Below are 23324 nucleotides of genomic sequence, written 5' to 3' on the forward strand. Positions count from 1 at the left end.
CTAAGCCGCCGACAAGTAAGACGTCCATGGCGCACGCAGGAAGGAGCCACGCCCACCAACTCTAAGACAATTGGATACAACGACAACTCGCAGAACCACGTCCACCAACTCGGACGCGACGACACAGGAAAAACGGCGTCATTTATGTTCGTCTGTCGTGGAGTCCACATGCAGCTCTGAGCCACGCTGACTGTTCATAGAGGCATGTTTCTCGTGGAAGTGAATCGCTATATGCAGCATGTAAAACAGTTTGCGAGGGGTATCCCATGGAATCCTTAAAACAATCCTTTAAAACTGAGGTTAAAACACAATGAAGGAAGTAGTCTTTAAAAACCAATAAGCCCTGTGCCTCTGTTTCATTACCGTCTCACCTGCTTTACCAATGCAGGCCCTGTAACAGTCGAGACGCTCTCTCAGCAGTTGACCTTCTCTGTGTCTGACCGGTTCACACAGAGGCACCACACGACGTGGCAGGACTATCTAAGAAGAGGCATGTTTGCCACGCATGTAAATCGGTGTATGCGGCGTGTAAAACAGTTTGTTTGTCGCGGATGTGAATCATTGTATGCAGCGTGTAGAGCAATTTGCGATGGGTATCCCATAGTCTTACAGTTGGTGGGCAGGTCTCTGACACATGACCAGGCAGTGTGTGTGCTTCGAGAGCGTGGGTGGACGCGACAGCACCATCTAAGAAGATTCATATTTGTTGCGGATGTGAATCGCTGTATTCAGCATGTAAAACAATTTGTCGCGAATGTGAATCGCTGTATGCAACTCTCCAGAGTTACATCTTTTCATTCACCTACAGTCGTATACACAATGAAGTAAGCAGTCTTTAAAAACCAAGTTTTCGGTTACGACGCACGATCGCATGCACCATAGCAAGCTGTTTAACACGCTACATACAGCAATTCGCATCTGCAACAAACATGTGTCTTCTTAGATGCTCCTGCACTTTGTACACACCCCACTCCCACCTCACTACTACCGTGGTCGGGTGTCTTGGTTGATTATACTGTATATTGAAAGGCAGCCAAAACCGCACAGAGCAATGAAAAGTCTACGTGAGTCACAGGTGCATCTGGACTGTGCAAAGATGACAACGACTCGAGTGACGAGTTGGAGGTGGGCACATGAGCAGGCAGTGCATACTGGATGAGAAATCAGCAGACTAGCATGACGGAGGGAGCGGAGTGGACGTCCTTCTCCTCTCCTCCCATTCCACCCTCCGCGCCTGTGCGCCATCCACCCCCATCCCTCCGTCTGGCAGGAGAAGATGCGATGGCGTTTTTCAGTCACGGACAATTGTGTGTTAGGTTCGTTCCGTGCATTGTTACAATGTTGCTTTTCTTGCTGATTTATTACATTACCGATTTTTCAAATGTTAATTTTCTCCCTGTGCTTAAAAATCATTAAAAAAACGGCCTGATTATGCGGCATATGGTACACCGCGGGTTGGCTAGTTTAGGTGAAAGAGTTAAGCAGAATAAAGCAAAGTACACAGAGAGATCAACAAAAACAACAAAATTTTACACAAGCCAAAATAAAATATACATTAGTGATCATGAAATAAGAAAGAAATAATAAAATGCAATGAAGAATAAAATAAAATGCAGTTTTAAATACTGAGTAATATAAAAATGACCTTGTTTCATGGTGGCACAGTGGGTGTCCAGAAGATCTTTGCCAGCAGCTAATTATAACAATAACTTTTTCCAAGACAACTACACCACTTTTGGTTATATTGTAGTCTAAAACTATTTTAGGTCTGCAGTTTTCTCTGTTGTTCACAGGTGTTTACATCTACTTTAAGTGTTGTCACACGAAGACATAATTTGTGACAGTAGGGCAAATGTGTAGTGGTGTCAGTGAAATCAAACATAGAAGATTGTATCTATTATATATATATATATATATATATATATATATATATATATATATATATATATATATATATACTGTATATATACATGCTATATGGACAAAAGTATTGGGACACACCTCTTAATTATTGAATTTAGTTGTTTCAATCAGACCATTGCCACAGCACCTAGCCATGCGATCCCTATTTACAAACATTTCTGAAACAAAATTGGTTATTCTGAAGAGCTCAGTGACTTCAAGCATGGTACTGTGATAGGATGGCACCTCATCCCTGCTGGATATTCTATGGTCAATTTTAAGTGGCATTATTGGAAAGTGGAAGTGTTTAGGAACAACAGCAACTCAACCATGAACCATGACTACATAAAGTCACAGAGCGGGGTCAATGACTGTTAAGATACATGGTGCGTAAAACTAGTCAACGCTCTGCTAATTCCACAGCTGAAGTGTTCCAAACTTCCACAGGCATTAATGTAGGCACAAACTGTACGGCAGGAATAGGCTTCCATGACCGAGCGACTACACGCAAGGCTCACGTCACCAAAGTCCAATGCCAAGCGTCGGATGGAGTGGTATAAAGCACACCACCACCAGACTGTGGAGCAGTGGAAACATGTTTTATGAAGTGACAAATAATGCTTCTCTGTTTGGCAGTCAGATGGGAGATCTGAGTTTGGTGGATGCCAGGAGAATGTTATCTGCCTAACTGCACTGTGCCAACTGTGAAATTTGGTGGAGGAGGGATAATGGTGCCTGACCTCATAAATGCTCTACAAAATGAATGAGCACAAATTTCACCAGAAACACCAGGCTCCTTGAATGGAGTGAGGCGGCCTCATTTATATTGCACCATGTAACATTTTCAGCACTTGCATAATTAGATATCTGGATGTCTGCACCCCCATCCCGCTGAGCTCCTTCTCTACTCCATACCACGTCCCACAGCGAGGGCTACTCATAGTAAAGTGCTTTTTATGTAGAAAGCCTTAACAGGAGCATTAGCGACATCTACTGTTTTGGACGCAAAAAACGAACAAAAGCCAAAGTCTACATATAGTAATTGAGTGGGACAGAGATTCACAAGATCAACCTTTAAACTTTAAGAATCAATATCAAATCGTTTAAATGAAAAATAACGATTAATAGGAAAATCGATACTTTTACCCAAGCCTAGTAGATAGTGTCTACATTTAACTAGCTCCTAAAAAAAAAAAAACATTAAAAGTGCTCATAATACAAAAAAAATATGCAAACAGTGCAGACAAAACAGCATTAGAATGCTAATAATCTTAATTTTGAGCACACCTGCTTTTATAATATAGGAAAACTATTATTGAATCCAATTGACCACCACAGTGTAAAGTCACAACACAGCAGCCATCTTGGAACAATGCCAATCAAGCAATGCAAAAATGTAAAAATGAAAACAAATATGCAAAGCAAAACATGCTTTCAACCAGCTGAAACAATTTACACAGGGTAGTCTACTGTCACAAATGAATTAATGTCAGGTCAGTAGAAGAAACATAGCTAGGATTGTGGAAAAGTTCACAACCAGAAAAATCAATCCTATCTTTCAGCAAAACCAGTATATAAAACAAAATCATAGTCAGAAAGCACAGACTATTTAAATTGTAACCTTAATTCAAAACTAAAAATACTTAGAAAGTTAATTATTAGAGGTCAAAACTTGGATGAATATTGTCTCATGCAGCCAGTTTCTAAACCATTGTGTCACTGACTTCACCTGACATGACTCTTGACCATAACCATTACCAACAACTGTGCAAAGCGTCATGGCAGCAGGAACAAAAAATTGCAGCATCCTCAAAAAAAAAAAAAAAAAGGTTGTGGATGATTTTAAAAATAAACCCTAAATAATTTCATAACATCATACTGTACCATTAATACATACCAAAATGAAACACATATTACATATTCAAAGATGTTGAAGGAAGTCCAAAATAATATTGCAAAACATTTAGTATTTTAAATAAACTATATTTGATTAAATACATTAAGAATTAATAACATTAAGTCATGGAGATTATTTTTATACTGGATGAATGCAGAGTGACTACTGGCTAGAATTATTGCTGCTGATTCAGATAAAACAATTTCCTTAAAAGTTTAAAATGATTTGTGTTTTTGAACAAAAACTGGAGTAATCCAAAGCCATCTCTTATACAGCTACCTTTTGAATTATAAAGCACAGCCTGAATATAAAAGGATTAAAGTTCTTTGTGCTTCTCACGCTTTATAATAACATGGTTGGCAAAATGATTTTAGTTATTGGTACTTAGAAAAGATGTGTGATGGACAGCTGATGTTATGCTGATTATTCTGAGAGAAGGAATGCTACTCTGAACTATCTTATGTGTATCAGGATTCTGAACAAAATTACCATTTGTGAAATGACAATTGCTTATATCAAAAATGGGCTATCTGTACTAATTAATTATATTGCCGTCACTGTATATTGGGGAGTTATGCACAGAAAACCAGAAAGAATTTCAACACAAACTTTCAAACAAAATGAAATCATAAGTCATTACATTCTGTCTTTAGAATATACATTTTATATAACACAAAATGCTTTCATTACTGTAAAGACAACTACTTTATCCTATTTGGAAAATGTTTACTTCACGGAGATAATACCTATGCACCACCACTACCTCGCATTCTATGTGCTTTTCTCCATAAATAATAATCTGGCATGACTCACAAGCTTTCTCCCGTCCATTCACACATAGCCAGACATAAAAAGTGACCTTCCAATCCACAGGGGTTCAGCCTCAGTCTTCCATGCACTCAGTGAAACAAGGAGATTACAGTGGTCGATTATAATTGTGGTGTTAGTAAGGGTCTAGCAGTGAGCTAGTTATCAGTAGCGTCTTTGTTGCCCAAACCACTGCTTTTTTTTTGCTTCACTCCTCAGTGCATTCATAACAGTGCATGCTGTTCTGTGACAACACTTGTCAAGAAACACGCTCTTTAAAACTGTAAAAAGTGAAAATGTACAACTTCACACTAAATCTCTGCATTTTCCTCCAAATCAGGCTTAGACATAGGGATTCATAAGACAGATTATGCCTTTATACTGGTTTAGTGTACTGTCTGGTACTGTAGTAATTGTGTTTTATCGGATTATAGATACAGGCTGTATCCTAAAGCTCACTGATGCCACAAACGATCTTGCACCCCTATACTCTACTTACCATATAAATGTGACAGACAGTAAAGAAACTATAATCCTTAAATAATCCCCTTCTGGTGCAAGACTAAATTTTATTAAGAATGCACAGCATCAATAATAATAATAATAATGGTGAAAAATTATATACAGGTTTTACTTTTAAATATATATGTTTTAATGCAGCAGGCAGCTCTCATATTTAACCTAACAGACAATATGGGATTCATTTTCCAAATCCACCTAGTAGTATTGCACTTTCCATTTAAAGTACTTTAATAATAGCATAAACAAAACCTTTTAACTTTAAAACAACAACAGCAACACCTGGTGGCAGAAGAAAGGCATTTATTTGAAATAATGACTGTATCCTGAAGCAGGTGAAATAGTTGGATGCCAGTGTTACTAATTACCATCAAGATGCTGAAAACAAGAACTTCCTTTTTGCTTTAAAAAGGCTGTGTTTCAAGAAAGAAAATCTGACATTGCATTTGGTATCTCTCTAAGCACTTGCATATTTTAGCACTTATTCAATATTAACAATATAGTAACCAGACAACATGTATTTAGATAAATTAAATATTCAAACATAACCTTTATCTTAAACATAAAAATACATCCAATTATGTACTTTATTTTAAAGATGGACAAGGTATGTTCTTAAATTTGAATTTGCAAAAACACTACATTTCCTTCCATAAATTAAAGGTAATGTAAACTACAATCTAATAAGAGGAACTAGAATCAGTCTGCCTTCAGAGTGTCAGTCTTGTGGTCATACCAATCAACTTACACAAAACAAACACTTAATTTTACATTGTACTACTTATATCTGAAAACATCTCAGCATTACATGGGAGCCAAATTAAAAGTATCCAATTATTAACATAACTAAGCTGCACAAAAAGACAATACAACATAAATCTGTATTTATATTTAACAATACATAGCTATTACTCTAAACAGAGAGTAAGAAATTAAAAATTCACATTGATAAATGTTGACACTTGACTAAGCACTTCTGTTCAGAGCAGTATTTCTATAAATTAGATACAAAGATAAGTCATTGCCCAACCCATTGTTTTCAAATTCCAGTCCTGGGGCCTCATGTATGAATGGTACGTACGCACAGAAATGTTGCGTAAGAACTTTTCCACGTTCGAATCACGATGTATAAAACCTACACTTGGCGTAAAGCCATGCACTTTTCCACGGTACCTCATACCTTGTCATACGCAAGTTCTCCGCTCGGTTTTGCAGACTGGCGGCACCCAGCGTCAAAGCAGTGCTACTGTTCCTGTGTGGTTACTCTTTATTTTCCTGATGCGGCTTTATAAATACACTGAAACTAACCACATATTGTTTATTAGTGTAATGCATCTGATTGTAATTAACTTGTAACAATATAATGGTCCAGGGAATAGCCATAGTATTCCAAATACCATAACTGCTTTAGCATTGTTACTCTCACAGCACCTTCTTCTTCTTCTTTTTCTTCTTTCAGCTGCTCCCTTTAAGGGTTGCCACAGCGGATCATCTTTTTCCATATTACTCTCACTGCACCACTTAGAGTATTTATATGATTGTACCTGAGAGGGGAATCACAGCAGCAGCTGATCGGAAAGAGAATTATCGGTATACAGCATCAAGCCCGTGCAGCCTCAGCCACGGCAAAACATTTCAAAGTCTTTCCTGTACAGACCTCGCGGTTCAGAAACAGTTTTATCCCAAGAACTATAAACGCACTCAATCAATTGCTCCTTGTAGAACTGTTTATACTTATAAGTACAATTACCTCACAGTAAACTTGCACTACAGTTATAATATTACACAACCTGCAACACTTTATAAATCGCATATTTTTATATGATGACGGTATCATTTGTAAGATGAAATGCAGCAAAGTATGTTGATTATATTATACAGATAAAACTTTAACATCATTTAAATAATCTGTATTGTTAATAATTAAACAAGTGAGGACACGGTGCCACAGCGCTTGCATGTTCACGTATTGTTCCTGTCTTGCGCTGTATATTTGCTGAGACTAGCGCGACACTGGAAGGATAGATGGCTAGAATAATTAAACACGTACTGTACTATGAAGATATTTTAATATTCCTTAAACGTTTTGAAGAATCGTCGTTGTAAGCTTACAGATGGCTTAACGTCTATAACAGGGCTGATTGTGTGGCAATTGGGTATTTGGGGAAAGAAAAGTAAGGACAAGAATTGAAGGTTAGTACATCTGAAAGAGACAGTACTGCTACAATAAATTATTTCATCGAAGGTCGCGCATGGCGCAGCAGTATGAGACATGAACAATCACTGCGCCATTGTGTTCTTAATAACATGCTTTCATTCCAATCATCATGAAAATTATATCACGTATACATATCAGTATTTTAATTATTCAGAGAGCTGTAATATCACGAATGTAATGGATTCTGTGTCCTGTCAGAGAAAGAGAAAGAACAGAAGCACGTAGTGATTCACACACATACAGCACATTGAAGATCAAATACAAAACAAAGCATTTAACGTGCTACTTTAGTTACGATGGGATTTGAGAAACTAGTAAATTAAATGATTTTAAGATGAAGTTTATGTTCTACTTTAATGACAAAATAAACTACGTGATTAAAGTGGATATTTTGAGATTAATGTTAACATTTCATGCTTTTCTCCTACTCTGCACCTTTTTTTCTCACTGTACCCTAATAAGCTTCCATATGACACTCAGACGGTAGGCTACGTCTCGCCTTTTCACGGTGACTTTGATATGTAACAACTTCTTTTTTATGTCGGGCACTGTGCGACTTTGTGAACTTCAGCTTGTTTCTCCAACATGCTATGTCACTTGATTAACTTCCTTTTGTTGATTATACCACTGTATAAACCAACAAATAGTACGTTTTTCTTTGCCTCCACTTGGTATTCACTGAAATTCTTATATTTTCCGTGTTGCTTTTGCCATTACCTTTTCACAGAACGCTGAGCTTAAGGTCTATTTATATTGATTTGCATATTCAAAGAGGCGTAATTCTGGGAGGAGACGGGGCAGGACAGAAGGCGCATGCACGTGCATTAGTTTTCACGCTGATCGGGATTTATGGAGCGGAAAAATGTGGAAGTTGGAGTATGCACAGATTCCTGCAGCTGGAATTTTCTGTGCGTAAGCACATTTTGGCTTTTGTGCTTACGTCATGTTATAGTGCGAATTCTACGCACAGCGTTATACATGAGGCCCCTGGAGGGCCGCAGTGGCTGCAGGTATCCATTCTAACCCTTTTTTTAATCAGTGACTGGTTTTTGCTGCTAATTAACTCCTTTTCCTTTCATTTTAATTGACTTGTTTTTTTAAAGAATTTGTTCTTCTGAATTTTTTCATTTCTTTCCTTAAATGGCACCCAAACAGAAATTAACTGTGAAGTGAGTAAGCCAACTGAAGACCAACCAACTATGTCAGGGCCTCAAACTCCAACCAATTTCACTCCAACCAGTTACTTAATTAGGCTTGTGTGCATGGTGTATGGAGGTGTATGTGTGTGCTCTGCGGTGGGCTGGCGCCCTGCCCAGAGTTTGTTTCCTGCCTTACACCCTGTGTTGGCTGGGATTGGCTCCAGCAGACCCCCATGACCCTGTAGTTAGGATATAGCGGGTTGGATAAAGGATGGATGGGTTCTTAACTTCTTATCCAAAATCCTTGGGGTAGGCACAGGAATTTCTGATTTTGGAATTTTCTGGATTTCGGAATGATACAAAATTGTGATGTAATTGAATGGGTATGCACACTTGCATTGCTTGGTTATGTGGTCTTCAAGATAACACATCCTTTAAATTAAATGCATATATTGAGAGCTTTTACTTTTATCTATGAGTTATTATCCCCATTAATTTGCGTAAAAGTTTGCTTAAATCTGCCATGCATACACTACAGAGGCCCCAAAATGCAAGTGCCAGAAAACCAACACATGTAGAATGCAGCGCCTGCACAATACAAAAAGATGACGATTCAGGGTCAATTCATAGCGCTGCACATTGAGGTAAACACTTGTACACATATACAAATTTACATCATTACAGGAATTCAGTTAATTACTCTTTTTCAGAGAGCTACCTGTGCATACTTGTCAGATCACTCAAGCATACACGGACACATAAGAATTATTATGTTAACATTTTTAGATGGATTTTATCAAGCAGTACATTAACATTGAAACAAGACTTCAACATCCACTTCTCTTATATCTTTAAACAGGCTGTGATAACAGCACAACCCTCATATAGGATTTTTTAGAATTACTCCTTATGAACAAAATAAAGAAACATTATTCCCAAATCTGCAGAGTTCAATTAAAGATTACCCGACAGGTTTGTTGTCTCTGAATTTTTAAGTTACTAATTTTTTTGTCATTTTGATGTTATAAATAACAGAAAAATGGCAAAAAACTAAGAACTCAAAACCACAGCAAAAAGGAGAATATTTCTTAATTTTAATGTAAATCTCATACTAATTCATCTTTCTAAATACAGGTAGTCCCCAGGTTACGGACATCCAACCTACGACTTACGAACGGGGCTGTAGCTGCGACGCATGCGCCTCAGTAACTGCCACTCCGTCATCTTTGGCCTGCGGACGCTGCAAGCGGTGGCTGGATGGAGGCTGGGGGGGGGGAGGCCATTTTGCTGCTCATGCAATGTAGTGTCCCTTGGGCGGCTCCCAGCGGCAAGCAGTTTCACTGCCCGCCCACCACACATGGCTGCCCTGTTCGTTCTCGGTGGGCAGCTGGTAATACTGCAAGTGGTGACCCGGTTGTGACTGAATGGAGAACATTGAAGGTGAACGGGGCGGCGGAGGGTAGCATTGTAGTGTGCCTCGGATGGCTGCCTGTTGAATGGAGGCGGTGGTGGGTGATTCGCTACCTGCCTTTGGCCACACCGTGTTCATTCTTGGTAGGCGGATGCTGCAGGCAGCATACTGTAGTGGACGTGACTGTGAGGTGGGCTGGTGATGAACCGCCCCTTGGCACCCCCATTCATTCTCAATAGCAAGCCTGCTTGTACTGAAGCTATCTCTCGTCAGTACACCAAACGTGTTGACAACTGGTGCCTTCATTACTGCTATGATAGCATGTACTGTACAGTGCTGTGCAGAAAAGCTCATCTTAACCTTTTGTCTTCACCCTTCAAGAATGTCTCTGAAACACAAATCTGATGCAAGTGCTGGTGATACAGTAAAGAAGAGAAAAACCATCACCATTGAAAATAATGTAGAAATAATAAAAATGTCAGAGACAGGTGAAAGTCCACCATTCATTGGCAGAGCACTTGGTTACAGTCAGTCAACAATAGCATTTATTAAAATAATGTACCTGTTCCGACTTATAGTCCCTACCTCATACGTAATCCGGGGACAGCCTGTATAGGCTAAAAAACAATTATTTATAGTGCATCCGGAAAGTATTCACAGTGCATCACTTTTTCCACATTTTGTTATGTTACAGACTTATTCCGAAATGGATTAATTTTTTTCCTCTGAATTCTACACACAACACCCCATAATGACAATGTGAATAAAGTTTACTTGAGATTTTTGCAAATTAATTACAAATAAAAAAATTGAGAAAGCACATGTACATAAGTATTCACAGCTTTTGGCATGAAGCTGAAAATTGAGCTCAGGTGCATCCTGTTTGCCCTGATCATCCTTGAGATGTTTCTGCAGCTTAATTGGAGTCCACCTGTGGTAAATTCAGTTGATTGGACATGATTTGGAAAGGCACACACCTGTCTATATAAGGTCCCACAGTTGACAGTTCATGTCAGAGCACAAACCAAGCATGAAGTCAAAGGAATTGTCTGCAGACCTCAGAGACAGGATTGTCGCAAGGCACAAATCTGGGGACGGTTACAGAAAAATTTCTGCTGATTTGAAGGTCCCAATGAGCACAGTGCTTCCATCATCCATAAGTGGAAGAAGTTCGAAACCACCAGGACTAGAGCTGGCCGGTCATCTAAACTGAGTGATCGGGGGAGAAGGGCCTTAGTCAGGGAGGTGACCAAGAACCCAATGGTCACTCTGTCAGAGCTCCAGAGGTCCTCTGTGGAGAGAGGAGAACCTTCCAGAAGGACAACCATCTCTGCAGCAATCCACCATTCAGGCCTGTATGGTAGAGTGGCCAGACAGAAGCCACTCCTTAGTAAAAGGCACATGGCAGCCCACCTGGAGTTTGCCAAAAGGCACCTGAAGGACTCTCAGACCATGAGAAACAAAATTCTCTGGTCTGATGAGACAAAGATTGAACTCTTTGGTGTGAATGCCAGGCCTCACGTTTGGATGAATCCAGGTACCGCTCATCACCAGGACAATACCATCCCTACAGTGAAGCATGGTGGTGGCAGCATCATGCTGTGCCAATGTCTTTCAGTGGCAGGGACTGGAAGACTAGTCAGGATAAAGGGAAAGATTACTGCAGCAATGTACAGAGACATCCTGGATGACAACCTGATCCAGAGCCCTCTTGACCTCAGACTGGGGCGACGGTTCATCTTTCAGCAGGACAACGACCCTAAGCACACAGCCAAGATATCAAAGGAGTGGCCTCAGGACAACTCTGTGAAGATCTTTGAGTGGCCCAGCAAGAGCCCAGACTTGAATCCGATTGAATATCTTTGGAGAGATCTTAAAATGGCTGTGCGCTAATGCTTCCCATCCAACCTGATGGAGCTTGAGAGGTGCTGCAAAGAAGAATGGGCAAAACTGGCTAAGGATAGGTGTGCCAAGCTTGTGGCATCATATTCAAAAAGACTTGAGGCTGTAATTGCTGCCAAATGTGCATCAACAAAGTATTGAGAAAAGGCTGTGAATACTTATGTACATGTGATTTCTCAGTTTTTTTTATTTTTAATAAATTTGCAAAAACCTCAAGTAAAGTTTTTTCACATTGTCATTATGGGGTGTTGTGTGTAGAATTCTGAGAAAAAAAAATAATTTAAACCATTTTGGAATAAGGCTGTAACATAACAAAATGTGGAAAAAGTGATGCACTGTGAATACTTTCTGAATGCACTGTATATATATATATATGTGTGTGTGTGTGTATATATATATATATATATATATATATATAGGGAGCGGCACGGTGACGCAGTGGTAGCGCTACTGCCTCGCAGTTAAGAGACCTGGGTTCGCTATTTTATTAAACCTAAAATAAAAATATGATAAATTAATCCCCTTCCAACATAAATAATTGTTGGCTTCTTCCAGTAAGCGTTTATCATTTAACTACTTCTGAAATTTCTTGATTGATGAATAAAAACATGTCAATCACACAAGCTGAGAAACAACTGCTTGCTTAATTAATGAAGTAGTTTAATTAAAAAAAAGAAATTTGTTTGGCCAGAAACCTGAAGTTATGGGGGGCCCCAGGACTAAACTTGAAAATATCTTGCTTAACGGGCGAATTGCTCTATACAATTCACAGCTTCAAGGGTTTTTATTTTTCTTCAGGTTGAAGTTGAGGCATGTGTACCTTTCCTTAGTAACATTCAGAGCAATTTTAATATCTTATAATATTCAATGAATATGGAATTAATCTCTCTGTTAAATTATTGTCAGCTTATTGATTTCTGTGATAATATCACTGCCTTTTTTAAATATGTATTTCAAGTGCTAACCACATCTTCAGTGTATTTTTCTGCATGTTTATAGTAAAAGTTCACATTTATTGCCATTTGTACACAGTACAATGAAATTCTTATTTTTATGTCAATAACAGACTAGTGAAAGTAGTAAAACATCAAAAGACAATAAATATAATGCCATATCTTGTGATATGTACAAAATTGTCTACTCAATTGTCAGTATGAGTGGCAATGAACCTTCCATAAATACTGTCCACAAATCTAGTAGTGTGAACGCAAATCACACTGAATAGAAGGGTAACGTGAAATCATACTATTCTGAGGTAACTTCACCACCTTCCATAGTGCTCTGCAAACCTGAGCTGACATATTTCTTACCAGAATGTATTTCAGAGTGTAAGAAAAGGCTCACCTATGCACTTATAACTGTTAGTGAGTATAGGTGGAGACATCTGGACTTTTCCTCAGGCATTTGAAGAAGTAAAGGCATACAATGTAGGTGAACCCTCCTGATGACAGCCAAGATGTGTTGATTTAAATAATGGTTGCTCGATTTCTCTAGTAGTCAAGAGGCCGAACTCTACTTGGAAAGCTAGTCTTTTTTGTAGTGATCAAAGCAAGGAGTTCTGGTGTAATCCCCAATAAGGTTATGTTATACATTTATTAATTCTGTTAACTTTTCTGGTTTATAGTTTCACCTTATGTGAAGAATAGGATATTATTAAACTTCTCAAATACATTCCCTTGAGGGCCTTAGCAGAAATCTTCAGAATTAAACTGGTTTCAATAAAGAAGTCAATTTGTGAATATATTTAATTAGTAAAATCAGTATTAGGATGCTCATTCATGTTCCACTCATCAGGCTTATAAGTTAACAGGAAGATTATAAACGCAATTGCTAACCTGTCATTTGAGTAAGTATGAGGTTGTTTGCCAAAAATGAGTTTGCATTAATTTATGAACCTGCAAAACTTTTTAGGATCATCCAAAAAATATTCAGGATGTGGAATTAGGGTTCTGCACAACTAGACCTCCAAGCAAGTTTTTTACTGGTTTGTTTTAATCTGGTAACCTTGTTCAAAACATGTGGCACTGTAACTGATTTGCTCTTCACAAAATGATTTACCTCTGCAACAATGTTTATCATCTCTAGGTCACCAATAATCCCTTAGTATGTTAAGAGACACTAAGTCCATGGAAATTAGTGTGAGAAAAAAAGAAAAAAAAAATGACCAGAAGATACAAATGTGCACTATTGTGTGCAGATAAAAAAGGAACTGACCAAAACCTAAAAGCTGTACAAACATCAAAAGTCAAAGATCATAAGGAAGTTAAAAAACCTGAAAGTAGGGCCTACTAAAATAAACTAATTATTGGTCAAATTCTTTCATAGATCATACGTATATATCCACTTAGGGACAGTGATTGTTGTGAGTGTCGCATATTTCAATGGTCAGTTCTGTAAACTTTAGAAATGCAACAGAATTAGTCATGTGATACGACTCAAAGCATTGCACAACAATAAGAACAAGACATGAACCAGTCAGTCAGTCAGTCATTGTCCAACTCGTTATATCCTAACACAGAGTCACAGGGGTCTGCTAGAGCCAATCCTAGCCACCACAGGGCACAAGGCAGGAACAAATCCCAGGCAGAGCGCCAGCCCACACAGACCAAGCAAACACTAGGGAGAATTTAGGATCACCTAATGCACCTAACCTGCATGTCTTTAAACTGTGGGAGGAAACCGGAGCACCCGGAGGAAACCCGTGCAGACACAGGGAGAACATGCAAACTCCATGCAGTGAGGACCCGGGAAGTGAACCCAGGTCTCCTTACTGCAAGGTAGCAGTGCTACCACTGCGCCACCGTGCTGCCCAGACATGAACCAAAATAAACTTTTTCAAAACCAAATTAAAATAAAAAAGAAACCACAAAAGTGGAATCCTTGATACAAAAAACATAAACTAAGTAAAAATGTCAGCCACTTTCTAACCCACATAGGGTTGCTGCTGGTATTAAACATTAATAATGCTACAGTCCTAAATTTAACATTGAACCTTAATTTTTCAATTCATGATTTAAACCATGTGGTGGGCTGGCGCCCTACCTGGGGTTTGTTTCCTGCCTTGCGCCTTGTGTTGGCTGGGACTGGCTCCAGCAGACCCCCGTGACCCTGTAGTTAGGATATAGCGGGTTGGATAATGGATGGATGATTTAAACCCTTAATATTCCAGTTAATAAAGTTTAGCAGCTGACAAAATGTATCTGGCCTTTAGTTTCAGGTTAGATTTCCTGGTGACCCATGAACTTGTTAAGTCTGATCAAAAAGTTACTCTGTCCTGTTTAGGTCTAATTACTAATGCAGGTGATCACAGCTCTGTGGGGAATTTTATGGGGTTTGAATGCAGTCCCATGTATGGTCATGTAGGCTTTCTCTTAAACACCATGCTGTTCAGTTCATTGATTAACTTTGTGTGAGCATTCTCGGTAACTGATTGCCATCCTACTCATCATTAATTCATGCATTGTACCTTCTACTCACATTATTATAAATGTTACAGAAAATTCAGTGTTTTGATTAACTTAGAGTCAATTACATTTTCAATATGTGCTACTATGTGCAAGTGTAAATATAAATAAGTTACTTTACCTCTAGAAATACACTTACCAAGTTTGTAAACAAGAACAAAACCTATGGTCCAAAACGTGTCTGGCACTCTGAGGATTTCTTGCAGTATTCTCCAAGGATTTAAACTGTGCTTCATAGACTTATGGCGATTACTCTGGATTTTAGACAGAGTTTTCAACTCAGAAGCTACCGCAGTATATAGTATAACAATCACATACACTATACTGAGCAGAGCAAACATTAGACCCCATCCTACCAAATTCATAATTGTCAGTAAGCCGCCTCCAGCAAAGACTGAGCCAAGTTTGTACCCTACCACCTGTACTGTGTTTCCATAGCCAACTTCATCACTCTGTAGTATCTGGACTGCTACACCATCGACTGCAATATCTTGAACTGAAGCCATAAGGTTCATTAGCAACAGAGATACAGCTAAAGCTGAGAAGTTATACTCTGGAGAGAGTGTGCCAGTGATTAAGCAACATAGTGCCATTCCACACATTGTGAACAGAAGCCACTGTCTCTTGGTAGAAAACTGGTCAACAAGTGGAGCCCAGATTACTTTGAGGATCCATGGAAAATACAGAATTTTGGTCAGGCTTATTTTGGTGAAGGATAGCCCAGATGTTCTGAAGTAAATTGGCAACAGAGATGACTGCATTCCATATGGTATTCCCTGAACACAATAAAGCAGACCCAGTAACAGCAGCTTTCCATTCATTGTGCTATGTATTGCAGTGAGAACAAAATCTAGAATTGTTTTTATAAAATTCACCTATAAAAGAGAAAAATGATAGTTACAAATACAGTACAAACATCATATTAGTGTTTTATTACATACAATTTGATTTTCATTGTAAGTATAAAACTACAAATACTACATTGCTGAACAGTGTAGCATGCAAGATTGACATTATTTCTAATTAAAAAGGTAAATAACTTATATTTTACCAAAAGTAAACTAAAATATTAACATCTTATGTTTTTTATAAAGTTGATTTTTTTTGACAGAAATACATGCTTGACAGAGACTGCATTTACATAAGAAAGTGCTTAATTATCATTAAATGAACTTCAAAAACTGTGGTTTAAATTTTGTGAGCTTCTACAATACATTTTTAGTGTTAATATTTTGCTTAATGAAAACTCACCCTTAGTTTTCTAAAACAAAAACTGTATACCAATACATTCTATGCATTGCTCAGGGATGTATAACAGAAAAACAACAAGTAAATAAAACCTGGCTCAAAAGCCAGTATGCAGAACAAAAGGATCAAGTAGTAAAAAGTAAAATTTGTTTGGCCTATGTATACAGGCTAATGTGATATTAATATGTGATCCCATAGCTTAAGTAGACATGAGATAACTTCAGGAAGAGTGTAGTACTGTAAGCTATTAAACAATCAGGCTTCAGCCTAACACAAATCTTTTGGAAAGACCTCATGAGGGATATTCATTCAATTCAGTCAAAATACTGGAGTGCTTAGAGCATTTTTGCTAAGGAAGAATGGGCAAAAACTCTAATGTGAGAGACCACTTAGTATATATAGGAAATATTTAATTGCTGTTACAGTTATTAAAGAATATGCCTCTGTTTACTGAATTATAAAGTTCACTTACTTCTGCAACAAGTATAACTGAGTTTCTGTTAAGTATTTTACTTAATAAATTATAAGTTATATGAGTTTTATATTTGTCACTTTTATTGTTAATTGAAGTTCTGATAATATATTTTTCACATGATAGTTGTCTAAAACAGTGACTTTTAATCCCAATCCTGAAGGACACCTGTGGCAGCAGGTTTTTGTATCAATTTCACAATCAATGAGTTTTTCCTCTAATTGATCATAATACATCATTAATGATATGATTTCTTCTTCTCTTAGAAAAGATAACTAGTGTAAGGTTTACATTTACAAAAATTTTACAAAACACTCATATTTTTGACATAGTTTTAATCCCTTAACTCTCATTTGTCATTTTCCTATTACTCTTCTATTTTATTGTGGAGATTTCTCCCTTAATCATATCTTAATAATAACAAAAATGAACAAGGTAGAAACCAGGACAAATAATACAATGATAAAAGGCTTGAAAACAGAAATTTCAAAACAAAGCTTTTTACCTTTTTTGGAATGTAGCATTTGTGTTACATGAAGAAAATGTAGAATTTTTCAATCTTGGTACTTAAGATTGTTATCATCATGACTTTACTTCTACTTTTCTGTGTTTTCTCGTTATTAATACCATTACTTACTAGTGACCATGGCGCTCATGTATAAAAAGTTGCATCCATACAAACGCCAAAAACAGGGAAATGCATACACCAAAAAAAATGATTTATAAAACCTGCCGTACGCACATTTTCATGCTATTTACCTTTATAAATGATACAATTGCTGATTCTATAAATAGTACAGGCCATTTAAAAAACTGAGGGTTCAGACAGTTGCCTTGCCAACAAGCCATCCACCATCACATCTTCAGCTACTTCAACTCAAAGTAAATGAATCACAGGTTGACCAAGGCCGCCAGTCCTCATCTTGGCATCACAGATGGCTTTTGCACGTTAATGGAAAATAACTTCTTATTGTTAACATAAGCAGCTTCATTGTTAATACAATATGAGTGCAGTAAAGTGCTCTGATTATGTTAGGAGAACCAGATACTGCAAAAACATGATATATTTTATGTATGTACAGCACACCCACATTATACAAAAACTGGATATATTGCTTCACCGGTTGGTTAATGGCTTTCAGCTCAATGGGCATGATGGAGTGAAACTTGGTTGAGCTATCCCTGACCTGTTGACCAGTTCCCAGAGAAATTACAACAGGTGACCAATATAAACTGACAAAAAAACAAAAAATTCTTTAGTGCAAACACACAGCATTGACCATATTAAAAAAGAACTAAAACACAGTCTGCACATCATGTTTATCAAGTTTGAGGTCTGATATTTTGAGGCATCAGCACATACTCTAATAATGGCGTGGTGATATGAAATATTAAAATGAGAGTCATCATTTATCTGGTTTGGCTGCATTTCCCTACTTAATCAAGGGTGTTGTCGTTCATCAGTTTCTCTGAAATGTTGCATAAAGCTGGGTCAGAGTTACCATAAACATACACGAGTTCTCCCATCAAGTTTTCTTCTATAAATCTTGATGTTTGCATGGAAAGCTGCGAATGTATATTTGAAACCTCATTTTCTAAGTACACAAGTTTTATAAATCTGACCCCTGGCTAGTTGGTCTGACAACAATACAGCTACAAGCCTTTCACCATTCAGTGTAAATTACCACAGTATCGACTCTACTGGTCATTCATAGTTAATTGTCAATTTTAGGATACAATTAACAAAGCAAATTCCACAAAAATGGTGAATTAATAGGAAAACAACAAGAGTTAAGAATTAACATTTTTGGCAGAAAAACAAATACTGCTGAACTCCTTATGTATGTAAATTTCCTACTACTGCTCTATTTTAAATGCAAAATAAGTTACAAAAAAGACCAGGTAATTAAACAATGAGTTACTTAAACCGGTTAAATTAAACCATGAAATGAATTAGTGATAAAATGACTGACTTGTTGGATAATCTGGTTGGAGGAAAGACCTGCTGTCCCAGGAGAGGCCTAAGACTGGGATTGGAAACCACTGATCCAACAACTTTTGAAACAATGTAATTTTTTCACATACCGGTAAAATTCCATTACAATGAATATCTTTACAACAAAATATTTTTATTGTCCCGACAGCTTCCCCATATGATGCGAGTCTATAGAAATCTCGTTACTATGAAGTACATTCAGCAGATACTTTAATTACAGCGAAGTGCCCAAAAGACTTGAAATGCCTGAATGAATCATCCACAGAGCAGTTAGTTCTGTGATCGCTGCTCAGTTGTAGAGAAACACTGTAATTTTTTTTTCTTTCTTCGACCTTTCCTCGTACTGTTTTTTTTTTTGCCTTTTTTGTTTTCTGTGGTTTTCAGTGATACCTTTTGCTTCTTGCTCATCAACATTTGAAAAACATCCATTAAAATTGAACTCATTGTCACCCTTATAGAAACGGCAGACATGAAAAAACGCTAACAGTTCATATTAGAAAAAAAAAACTATGTTTTTGCAGCTCTCGATTTCAGCAAAAAGAAAAAAGATGTTGCCAGTGAATGTGGAATTTCACCATCGACGCTGTCAACTTTCTTGAAAGACCGAGCAAAAACAGAAGAAAAATCTCAGGTTGCAAACGTATGTGAACTGCTGCATTTGAAGACCTTGAAAAAGCAGTTTTTATGTGGTTCAGTGATGCTCATTCAAGAAATATTCCTATTAATGCAGCACTCATTCAAGAAAATGTGGAGGTTTGTAAACTCTCTTGGGACCTCCCCCAACTAGACCGCACGTCAAAGAGCATCCCGAAGTCCGGTCTCTGCGTCTATGGAAGACTGTTTATCTGTTGCCGGGGCAACAGCAGGCTCAAAGCTATGCTGCGTCTCTCCACCAAAGCAAACAGAAAAAATGTCGATGGGTGATGCAAGGAACATTGTAAATGCAGGTAACAGGATTACTTGATCACTAACCTGGCCATGACCCTGCCTGACTGCTGTGTCTGTGTATAGCTGAGTGGCAGATCCCACAACAATAAACAAGTGTGCCATTCCTGTTTCAAGCTGAAAAAAGCTGGTTTTGCTAAAGTACTGAGACTAAGCCTCATGTTTTGGGGTGCAAGACAGGGACTTATAGCGCGACCCCGATCTTTTAGGATTTGGTTCTGTGGCGCCTCACTGCACTGCTATGAGCCTGCTTGCTATTCCCCTGCCCCAGCAACGGACAAACAATCTTCCACAGACGCTGCAATCGCGCTTCAGGACGCACTTTAGCGTGTTGTTCCCATTGGATGGGGAGTGGGGGGATCCCAAAAGTGTTTAGAAGCCTCACAATATGAAGAAAAGGAGAATTCTGCTTCTGATTGATAACTGTGCTGCACACAACATGCTTCCACATTTAAAGTTCGCGTTGAATTCCTCCCACCCAATTGTACAGCAGAGCTTCAGCCATTGTATTTGGGCATCATTCGCACCCTGAAAGTGTATTATGGCAAGGAAATGCTAAGAAAAAATCTCGTCAGCATAACTTGTTGGCAGGAGGAGATTAAAATTAACACAAAAGAAGCTACTGAAATGATTGTAAACACCTGGAGGCAAGTTAAAGAAAACACTATAGCAACAAATACAGAATCTCGTTACAACTAAATATTTTTTAGGTCACTGGGAGTTTGTTGTAACAGAATTTTACCTGTAGTTTCAAACAATTCGATACAGTTTACTTTATAAACAATTTATATTTAATTGTAATATCTGTCAAACTTTTGTTGTGACAGAATAAATGTGAATAAGAATTGAAAAGTACTTTGTCAAGGATGCTTGATTGGGAAGATGTTACCAGGCAAAATGGTACCACTGGGATGGCTCAAGGTAGGGTAAAGTCCTGAATACAGGAGAGAAAGAGAGAGAGAGAGAGAGAGAAATACAAAGACAGAAAGGGAGATACCCTGGCAGCAGAAATGATCCTGCTCTCGCCAGTTTGGAAAGCAGGAGTCACTAGGAGACCATATGGACTGTGTCACAGAAAGGCAAAGCGCAGGGGCACCAGTGAGAGATGGAGAGTTGGGGAGAGAAATGATCGCTCTGAACACTTGGAGGCAGGTAATTCAGCTGTTGGCAGGAATGTCTCACCTTTTCCTTACAAGAAAGACTGAGATTAAGAAGAGAAATTCAGAGGTGGAAGCATCTTTTGGCCACTTGAGGGCACACAGATCTAAAAGAGAATCAATAGGACTGTGTTGTTTATTTGATAACAGGGGTGCTGCCTTGAAGACCTGTTCCTTTAAGGCAAAACGAAGGCTCAAAGGTTCAGAACTGCTGGAGAGTTACAAGGTTAGTAAAATAGTGGGTACACACTCAACTGGTTTGAAAGAATAATAATAAAAGGGAAGATATAAGGAGTGCATTAAAATAGTACTTTGGGGGCAAGCAGGAAGGTCACCCCACTGGACAAGCAGGGGTTCAAAAACTGAGTTAGGTACTTTTCTATTATCATGACTGAGTTATTCTTAGAAGACTAGTGGGTTTTGTTGCTATTGCACATACAGGTGGATTTGAAGCTAAAGTAATATCTCCTCTTCATAACTGATTGTGCATCTGCTGTACTCGTTAATTACACCAATTTTGATGTAACAGAGGAAATGCCACAGAAGAAAATGTTAGAAACAAGAAATAACCTGCAATAAAATCAAAGGCTAAAATAAAAACCTTAACAAAATACATGTATTGTAGGATCATACATACTACAGAAAAAAGCAGGCCAGTTAAACAAGGACTTAGTGAAATGAAGCACTAATTATGAAACTAACTGGAACAAAACATTACATTTACAGTAGTCCCTAAGAATACATATTAGAATAACTACCTTACTTTATTCTAACGGAATACCGGGAAATATCGTTAAGAAAAAAGACTAACGCAGTGGTCTTCAAAATAAATTTGTGGCTTAATTTTAGTTAACAACTGAATTATACTGTTACTTTAAGATTTACACATTAACTAACTGGCCAACTCTACACTAAACACTAATGTTAGTACATATACACACCACAGTACCTGGAAGCTAAATCGTGTCAACTATATGAAGTATTAACCCCTTCATTTTTAGTTGGGTGTTGTACCGTGTTAGCCGTTATGGATGCAATGAGTAGTCAACAAAATGACACCTTTTACTTCGTTAACTAAAAGGATTACAATCTGCAAACTTGTATTGTAATTTTAATTTTTTAGTTAGCCAATAAAAGGTGTCATTTTGCTTGACTTCTCATTGTCCCCTTCATTATTTAAAAATATAAAAGAGAATGGCCCTACTGCAGGTGTAAATGGGCATTTATAATGATCATCTTTTAACGCGTTATATTTCAATACATTAAAATAATAATAATTAATAAAACATACTGTACATCTGAACTTCACTGAATGGCAGAAATAAAGAGTTACATACATTTAAGCCACCCGTTTTCATGCCCGCTTATCCAAGGAAATGTCACCTCTTTTGTAGTAGGTAACGCGTGTCTCATTATATTCACAATTTCTCGATTAAATTAAACGTTCCGAACACAAACCTATTTGACTTTTCTCAGTGGTCTCAAATAACATTATTTGTTACATATTTTGAGGTCTTCTTCTCTTCAGATGATTTTATAAATGTGGCTTAACTAGTCTGTAGTGAAAGATGAACATGTTCACAGGTGCTTGCAATCCAAACACAGCAGACACAGATACCAGAAACGTGCCTTTGAAAGCGCACAAAACAGGGAACCTTGTGAGGTCTTTTCGTGACAGCCTCTATGCACTTCCGAGTTCCGTCACACTATCAATGACTTTTCTTTTCCACTCAAGAGAGGCGACCTGAGCCAGAAACGACCTATTTAAAATACGTCAGAGCGCCTCCAGCAGCTCCAAATTGTTATTACTTTGTCCAATTCAGTAGACTGCGAAGGGGCTAAACCACTGGCGTGAAGCTCGTCACATCTCGGCAATCTCCAATGCTAGAGGTTTTTGTTACAGCCAATTCCTTCGTTAAATGCCAGGTCCCTAGCTTGTGCCGTTGTTTGATTAAATTATTTATCATTGTTGAGTCAATGCAAACGTATAAATAAATACCTAAGAGTGCAACTCTAGCTGACTAAAATCCTCCGTTGGCTTTTCAACTGGGCTGTTACTCTGTCTCTGGTAGGCGGCTGGCGAGTTACAGTAGCTTAGTTATTTGACAGAATAAAGGCTGATGCTTTGTACTCGGAATAGAGCGCGTTTTATTGTATACAAAACTTCACGAAAATGTGTATCTAAATCTTTATTTTCCTCCCTTTTGTCTTACATGCACATTGTTCATTTTTGTTTTCACTGCCAGC

At 38.0% G+C, this 23324-nt stretch overlaps 1 protein-coding gene across 7 annotated transcripts in view; it reads right to left on the bottom strand.

The window, feature by feature from the left end:
• Positions 1 to 22792, bottom strand: part of mfsd3 (major facilitator superfamily domain containing 3) — a 182869-nt gene extending 160077 nt beyond the window's left edge. For 2 of the 7 annotated variants that reach the window (XM_039750720.1, XM_039750714.1), the window contains exons 1-2: positions 22415 to 22790; positions 15399 to 16134 (exon numbers count right to left, since the gene is read on the bottom strand). In XM_039750720.1, the coding sequence (XP_039606654.1) occupies positions 15399 to 16134; positions 22415 to 22435 (757 nt within the window). In that variant the 5' untranslated portion in view covers positions 22436 to 22790. Of the gene's footprint in view, positions 1 to 15398; positions 16135 to 21102; positions 21185 to 22414 lie in introns of all 7 variants that reach the window. The other 5 variants (XM_039750718.1, XM_039750716.1, XM_039750715.1 and 2 more) reach the window with 5 other exon arrangements.
• Positions 22793 to 23324: the final 532 nt, after the last annotated feature.

Source organism: Polypterus senegalus, chromosome 4 (genome assembly GCF_016835505.1).
Source record: "Polypterus senegalus isolate Bchr_013 chromosome 4, ASM1683550v1, whole genome shotgun sequence".
Lineage (NCBI taxonomy): Eukaryota > Metazoa > Chordata > Cladistia > Polypteriformes > Polypteridae > Polypterus > Polypterus senegalus.